At 38.4% G+C, this 8,263-nt stretch overlaps 1 protein-coding gene across 2 annotated transcripts in view; it reads right to left on the minus strand.

Moving 5' to 3' along the window:
* The window catches only part of LOC129276682 (protein kinase C iota type-like), a 33,012-nt gene extending 25,090 nt beyond the window's left edge, over nt 1-7,922 (minus strand). The window contains exons 1-2 of one of the 2 annotated variants that reach the window (XM_054913078.2): nt 7,264-7,922; nt 3,660-3,710 (exon numbers count right to left, since the gene is read on the minus strand). In XM_054913078.2, coding sequence (XP_054769053.2) covers nt 3,660-3,710; nt 7,264-7,321 — 109 coding nt within the window. In that variant the 5' untranslated portion in view covers nt 7,322-7,922. The remainder of the gene's footprint in view (nt 1-3,659; nt 3,711-7,263) is intronic. The other variant, XM_054913079.2, reaches the window with a different exon arrangement.
* Nucleotides 7,923-8,263: the final 341 nt, after the last annotated feature.

The following is an 8,263-nucleotide window of genomic DNA, read 5'->3' on the forward strand; positions in this document are numbered from 1 at the left end:
CAGGATTCATGACTCAGTCACAGACTCCCTTCCCCTCCCAAAGGGCTGCGAAAGTATGACGGGAAGCTGACCCTGTAATTCAGGATAAAAAAACGATATGCCCCTTTTCTGGGATTCGTTCTAAAATAGCCACACGCCCCACGCTCGGGCATTCAGAGCGAGTGTTTGCTTTCAGTAACCTGAACTTGACCTACATTTATAAAGCACACAGGAATGGGCTGGATTTTTAAAGGGAATGTCTGAGGAGGATTTCTAGAAGAATTCGACAAGACAATTTTGGGTGGCTTTATCACGATTTTCATTAGAAGAATACAATACAAATATCCATGAAAATAAATGGCTTGTTCATCTTATGGACCCTTTAAAGTGATAAAATACATGAGGGAAAATAGCAGACTTTGCACCTTAATTTCAATCCATAGACTTGTGTAGTCCCATCTACACATTTCTATGTCCAGTTCAATCGACTTTCAAAAAGACCATGCCAATGTATCTTCTCAATATAATTTCAAGGTCTCACAGTGTAATAAATCATTTTTCTCAAAATGTATTAATGCTTCGTGGTAACTTCTTTCAAAGGGCGATTTAATAGCAAGGACCCTTCTTTGTCTTTGAAGACAAAAATGAAAACAAAAATCTTATATGCACGTCATCTCCTATCAACTTCGTTGGTAAATCTTTGTGTTGATTTTACCCTCAAGGCAACTATATGATGAGCAAAGTCAAATCGACCATATGCACAATACACAGAAGACAAATTAAGTAAAACCACATTTACTGATGAAGAAAAATGATGATATAGAATAATTAGCTGGTTTCTCATACTAATTAGTGATATAACATATGCCAGTGTATCCCTCGTTTTCTATCTCTCATAGCTCCATTCAGGCAATCGTTGGGCCATGCACTGAGAAAAAGGCAAGTTCATACCCAACCAATACAAGAAAGAAATACCTGTGACTTGCGAGAACTTTTTTTCAAGCCTCTAGAGATCTGATATTACTTTTTCAGCCTCAACTATCAAAGGTGCATTTGCTTTCAGGAATATTTCAAGTTCTTTGCTTTCAAAACTGGAAAATTGTCAGGTATTTTTCATGATCGGGAAGGTATGAAAGCTTCTAACGTGAAAGGAACTGAGATTGAGGCGTTTGGCCCCCATCTTCGAAATCAACAGCAAAAGAGAAAGGGGAAAGGGGTGGTTCAGCCTTATTGCAATCAAGCTCATTAAGGATTACCGACCATCACCGAGTAGCAATCAGCGTGGGAATTAGACCAAGATGAATGGAGTTCAGCTAAATGAGACAATATACATGCATGGGCTCCTTAACACAGATCTGATGAAGAATAAATTCATGTTTGCAATGACGGATGGCGGGGCATTGCAGGGTCGTACAATGGACGGGGGAATGGGGTGGGGTTGCCGAAGTTCTGAGCAGGAAGGTGTGTAGTCCATCATAAAAATACAAAATGGAGGACTGATTAACAGCAAAGTCAATGCAACGAGGCATGCCCATAAAACTTGAGAAATCATGGAAAAAATAGAGGAGATCTAAGGGAAGAGGAGTGCTAAAACCAATAGAAACCTGCTTTTAAACAAAGCTAAAGGAAATTTGCTATGAAGACTTGTTAGTTGTTACACATCCCTGGAAATCCTTTTTCAATAAAAAGAAAAATGAGAAACCTTGAGCAGAAATGGAAGTGACATATGGAAACCTACTGCATAAATTTAGCATTGCAGAAAGACAAAGACCTCATCGCAAATATCACTTCATGTAACATATGAATGCAATCATCGATTTCCATACATTTGAATTCTTGAGTTTGAATTTGGAGGGTGGCTATTCTTTCTTCGGTTGTTTTCCAAATGCATCAGTCAGTTGAGCAGTAATACCAGGAATGTAAAATAGACAAGAAAAAAGAAATGTACTGTGACATCATTAGCTTTTCTGCACAAGATTCAAAATCACCGATCAACATGGGTGATATCATTAGCAAAAACTCACCAACAAAATGACGCAAGATTCCAAATTAACAAGTTCCACCGGTGAATCTCTTGGAGCATTGGGACAAAACCTTTCACAAGAGGCAGCAGAGACAGAGTGGACTCACTGAACCTAACGGTCAGGACTACTTCTGACCAACCATTGAGAACAATTGACCAGTACACCTCCTGGTAGAGTACCCCAAGGGCGGACTGTCCCACTCGAAGAGGAAGTGGGTATTTTCCACGACCAATCAGACGCTCGTTAATGAGTTCTCTCTATGCACGAATGCAGCTTTCTGATTACTTACTTCATAGCTTCCTTGTCGCCTGAAAAGGGGTGACCACCTTAGATTAAACATTCATCAAAGCTTTGTGGTCATTTCCTCCAGTCCCGAGGATGCAAAGTATTCAAAGACAATAACCAGGATTTCCTTTTAACCGCTTTATTATTTTTTGGGGGGTGGCTCGAGACTAGAGTTGCAACCGCTCCGGACTTTTGCATAACACTCAGAAACTGAACCGAAGGATGATAAAGAGATATTCTAAGTATCATACCAGTTTTGTTTTGTTTTCATAAGGAGAATTAATAGTTCTTGTCGCACGGGATCCAAGTAATTCAAAAGTTTGCACAACAGTTTAAGGTCTAAGATTTCAAACATGATTTCACGAGAAATAGAACAAATTCTTGTGAAGTAACAGATATAGAAAAATAAGCATACAGAGAGAGATACATAGAAAAGACAAACATATACAGATAGGAAAATAGACAGAGGGAAAGATGTAAAGAAAAACAACCAGAGAGGAAGTGAAAAGTGAGAAGGGGCATTTATAAGCTTTTAATAGAAAGGGACTTTTAAAATATAACCCCTCCCCTTTCTTCCAATCTTGCCAAAAATAAAAAAATAAAGATAAGTAGAATATTGCATTCTGAGCATCGACTCCTTTCTCCCAACATGTGACCAACTATCATTCTAGGCTATCTTATCCAAAACAGTAAGAATCTTCTCTTTTCTTTTGCTTTAAAAAAATATAAAATAACTTTCAAAATATCTTTCTTATCTGGCCCAAATGGACATGACTCACTCCCAGTCACGCCTGGCTAAAGGAAGCCAGTAGGTAGGGGCTATCGATAAGAAAGCACCAGGAACTAGCTAGGAGTTGACTCATGCTTACGGCCTTCTCGGCCTTTTCCTTCTCGGGTTTTTGCCTTCGCTTCTGTCCCCCGTTCTTTCCTGGATATTTCTAATTATGTCCCATCAACCTTGATATGATCTTAATGATAGTGAGAGAGAGAGAGAAAGACAGATAGAAAGACAGAGAGAGGGAGGGGCGCGGAGCAGGTGTGCCGAAAAAATAAAGCCCTCATTATAATGGTCACAGATATTGATTAATGAAAGGAATTTCTCTATTTTGTATCTCAAATTTCTCCTTGAGCAAGACATTAAGAATTTCACTGCATGTACTTGAAGTTTCCAAATATTCCATTATTCTATATCGAGCTGATATTGATTGAAAAAGATGAGGGGAATACAGTAACTATCAAATATCGAAAAGGAAAAGTAAAAAGGATACTCTTAACTATAAAGAGAACAAAACGAAAGAGGGGTAAAAATGGGTTTAAAAATACAAACATACACACAAACAGACAGACAGGCAGACAATCCGACAAACTTACTGTCTTCGCCAGGACAAGGCAGACCGGGCCTGACAGGAACTGTTGGAAATACTGCATTAAGAAAAAGAAAACAAAGAAAAAAATAAATATCAGAAAAACAAATTTATTAGCATAATTTCAAAGTGTTGCTGAAGAGTCAAATTCATGAATCGCCTTGATTCACAGAAGAAAATTATATAGAGTCAATAAACAACAGGGCACTGAGATTGTTGATTTTAACACATTTTGGACAATAATCAGAATGTAATCCTCAAATCGGCAACACAATTATTTCTTTGATTGCTATATATGTCATTTTTAATTTAACGTATCAGAGATAGATATGGATTGAGATTGTCTTTAATTATAAGACATTTGTCAATTTGCATTGGAAAGCATTTAATTGAAGATTCAATTGCCAAAGGAACTTTGTGATCATTTACCTGTTATATATTTTTTTTTTTATGGGGGGGGCCGGGGGGGGGGTCTGAATACTGATGCATTAAAGGCGGGCGAAGTATTGTAGATATTCATTCTTTCTTATGTCAAATTTGTATGATTTTTAGGACTTTTTAGGATATAAAAAAACATATGGTCACTTTGGCCTGATTGGGTTAAGAATGCTAAAAGTTGAAATATATTTTACCCGCGGCAAAATACCAGGAAACAAGTGATTAACTATGCATAGGCAATTGCTTGAACTCCCTGCCAGTAGCTCGGGGAATGCAGAGATAGCCAAACTCATTTATTATGCAGGGAGATGAGTTTAAGCATGCGCATGGATGATTAAGTATGCATAACAGAGCCATCAAGAATACATGGCCATTTTTTATTCTAACCCCCCCCCCCTCCTTTAGCAAATCCCGGACTGATTTATGAAATACGCCATGCGTGGAATGCAATATACCACGTCCTTTCACAGCTTTGGCCAGCTCTCCTGCAATATACATGAAAGCCACACGGGCATAAGGGAAGGAGGGAGGGAGGGGGAGTAGTATCGGTATGCAAGAGTTGGTGGCAATTAAACTGCACTGAATTACTGCCATGTGATACAGACTGGATCATGTACAGCAAGGATATTGAAATATATATATAGCAAAGCTGTACTATCTCTGCTTATTGCGGAAAAAAGTCTTCCACCCCAATAGAGCCTCTGAAGTTCGATCAAGACTCATAAGTTTCACATTTAATTCAAACAATATCAATTAACATGTATTACATATTACAGGCCGTTTCAAATAGTCATTTTTTTGTAGGCACAAATGGGAAAAGGTCTATTTATCTTCACATTTCAAATATACTGTAGGCTTATAGGTAACAATCAATAATTAAAAAAGATTTTCACAATTTATACAATAAATTGCAAAGCAACAGAAGATAGAAAAGTATAGAAACATGGAGTAAAAAGAAAAAAATGGGGACTGAGTAAATGGAAAGGTGTATAAATAGTAGATTGGCAATCTACGATATTTACCCTAAACAGCAATGGCATTTTGAGAGCTCTCATACTAATGGACTGATTAATGAGCTGGAAGAAAAATACTATAAGGAGAGCAGAGAGATCCCTGCTAGACTCTACAAAACCCACAAAAAAAATGAAGGTATGTATTTAAGAGGCATATTTTATTGGGAGATAAAGATGAGGCACAGGAAATTGAAAATATAAAACCAAACATCATTTTTCTTGAATTAGAAGACTGAACAAATGCATATTCGAATGTTAAAGATAAACCTCAATTCTGCCTGATACTAATAGCTGAATTGTGAAGGGAAAAAAAGGCTCAAAATGATTGAAAATTGATTGTTATTTTTTTTATTAACAACTGTAGGTACGAATGGTTGTTTATCATAGGCTATATGTTTTTTGTAGATTGATCAAACAAGCAATAATTAAAATAATAAAACAATAATTCAAATTATAATGATAGTGTAATTTGATTGATTCCACAGCCATGGACCGCACACAAACACATATGTATGAGACTACAAATTGTCATCCTGACCATTCCAGCTTTCACTGATCAGATGATTGTCAGGGTATTTGTATAAACTTATAAATAATTTGCAATGGACCTTTTTATTCTCTCTATTAATACTTTCATTTCATTTTTAATGCTTCTTCAATATATTTTTTTGTTCATCTTTGCTCCAAATGAGACTTTCAATATTTGATGCAGATTCCAAGAATGAGAAAGCAAAGCCTGACAAGGGCCCAGTAACACAAGGGTTAGCAAATTAATGGCTAATTTGAAAGAGCAATTCTGATTGGTTCTTAATCAATCAACAGAGCAAAATGTGTATGCAACGATGATCGTGATAGGTCATTTCATTTAGCGATTAATCGCTAACCTTTGTGTTAAGGGACCCAGGCACTGGAAAGGCCAGAAGAGTACCCATTCAATAATGCAGTGTATTTTTAATTGAAAGCTAGCTCATCATAGACTACACGTATCTCCATCGAGTGATTTTAAAGCCAGGCAGCAAAGACACAAATTGCATGGGCAGTGTAGGCCTGCGAAAGTAAAAAGGCCAACATATGGAATATGTATTTTTTAAGTACTCCATATACTACACAGCACTGTGTGATTACCAGTGTGGTTTAGCAAGTCAATCTCTGTTTATGTCTCATCTATAGGACTTGTTTATCGTTCAAAGACAGAGAGACCTAGGGATTCATCGAAATGACAACTGCAAGGGTGTCGGCCTTGAGCGCCCCACATACCTCCAGGTTCAGTGACTAGTCTGTATGCAGTTTATGCATATGATTTTATACTTTAAGAGGGAGACGGGGGATTCCATTTCTCTGATGCATAAGGCTTGAATATATATACGAGGAGGGAGTTTGAGTTGATAATTGTTACCTCTGATAATTAATAGCAATTAAGTTAAACCTTCTTTATTGTTGGTTTGTAGTCAACTTCAAAAGGAAAGAGGTCATCATTTGGTTTTTGTTATTAGTGGGCCTACATTAGGGCCTAAAGGCATAATATGGCAAGTGACATTTTGAAACTATATTTAGGGACAATTATTGAATTCCAAATAACAGAGATGTTGTCTTTTTTAAACCAATGTCAAATTCAGGGAATTGTCTTTAAGACAGTAGAAACTTGCCAACTTACCGTGTACTGCAACTTTACCCACAATTCACATGCATATTCCCACACAGCTTCCCATACAGCGTTAGCATCATTATATTCACATGCCACAACCAAAATCTATTCGTTCATGCCAGCATTCTGCTTCATTGTTATCGATCAAATTGTGAGAAAGAATGGATTCTATCCTTTTCCCCCCTCGCCTGATTTATTTCATTTTCTCTGAAAACAGCCAGAACCATTCCCTGGGAAATGGAATACACGACACAATCATGTCCTACTTTTTCTGATATAAAAAAACCTACTAGATGTAGATCTAGTAGTGTTAGCCACCATATCCTTTTGGTAGATTTTGCAATTCAATACAAAACCTGCTTTGAGAGATTCTTTCGGACTGGTAATGAACTATCTAGTATGGATCCACATGACAGCAAAGACAGTACAGGAGCTACACAGGATTCTACATTCAAGCAAACAGATTTCAGAGAAATCGACGACACTCGCTCACCCGTCTATATTTCATCACTCACATTTCACCAGCCGGAGAACGTACCCTTGAAAGAGTATCCTCGCCTTTCGGATGTCCATCTGTGCGACGCCAAGGAGTGATTTCCAGAGACAAAAATTATCCGCGTGATTCCATGGCAAAATGAGCTACACAGTAATGAAGATCCTCCTTGCAGCTGGGCCTATTTTCACTGACTAATATTTCATTTTCGTGTTTGTCCACAAAATATGGTTGGAAACGCAAACATGTTTGTGTCAGGGGGGTATACAGGCTTGGCTCTCGACTCATGAATGCATGATGGGCTGAGAGAAGGTTGCACGCAAACCACATACAAATAGCAGTATCCCACCGCTGTTACACATTCTGCTTATGGGGAATGTACACTGAGTGAACACACAGAGCAAGCAACCGTCGACAACCGGTTAATGCAATGAAAGCACTGTGCTGCTATGCCAGGAATGCTAAATCAATCTAAAAACAACGAAACATACAAGCTTGACACATGATGTCTATCCTCAGACTGTCCTTCTCTCTCGCTCTGTCTTTCTCTTGTTGGATGAGTGAGAGAGCAAATGTGCATCCTTGATTGAAATCTTCAAAGCGTGAGCTCATGCCAACATTCTAAAGTACTAGCGTCAACCGGCCAAATGTATCGGCTCTCCGAGAGAGGAAGACCGACTCAGCTGTCACTTCGCTGACTCGCAGGCACGACGCGTATGACATGACAGCCACACGATCCCCCTTCCCCGTCACCCCATGTAGCAATCGTTGGGGGGAGGGGGACGAGGGCCTGGGGGTAACACAGCATACTTGTGCGTTCTACGAGACAGATATACATTTAATCTTTATCATGCATGTATAGTAGCGGGAAGTCTATAATTAGCTTGCTTCATTGAAATAAACAATAACTTGTTGCCTCCTAATCTTGTTAGCAGAATATTTGTACGCCAACTGAATAAATCACGCTCCCTTCCCCCTCCTGCCCCTTCACTCTGGGTCAGATGACCTTTATTTTCAGCTCA

The sequence above is a fragment of the Lytechinus pictus genome, chromosome 14 (genome assembly GCF_037042905.1).
Source record: "Lytechinus pictus isolate F3 Inbred chromosome 14, Lp3.0, whole genome shotgun sequence".
Lineage (NCBI taxonomy): Eukaryota > Metazoa > Echinodermata > Echinoidea > Temnopleuroida > Toxopneustidae > Lytechinus > Lytechinus pictus.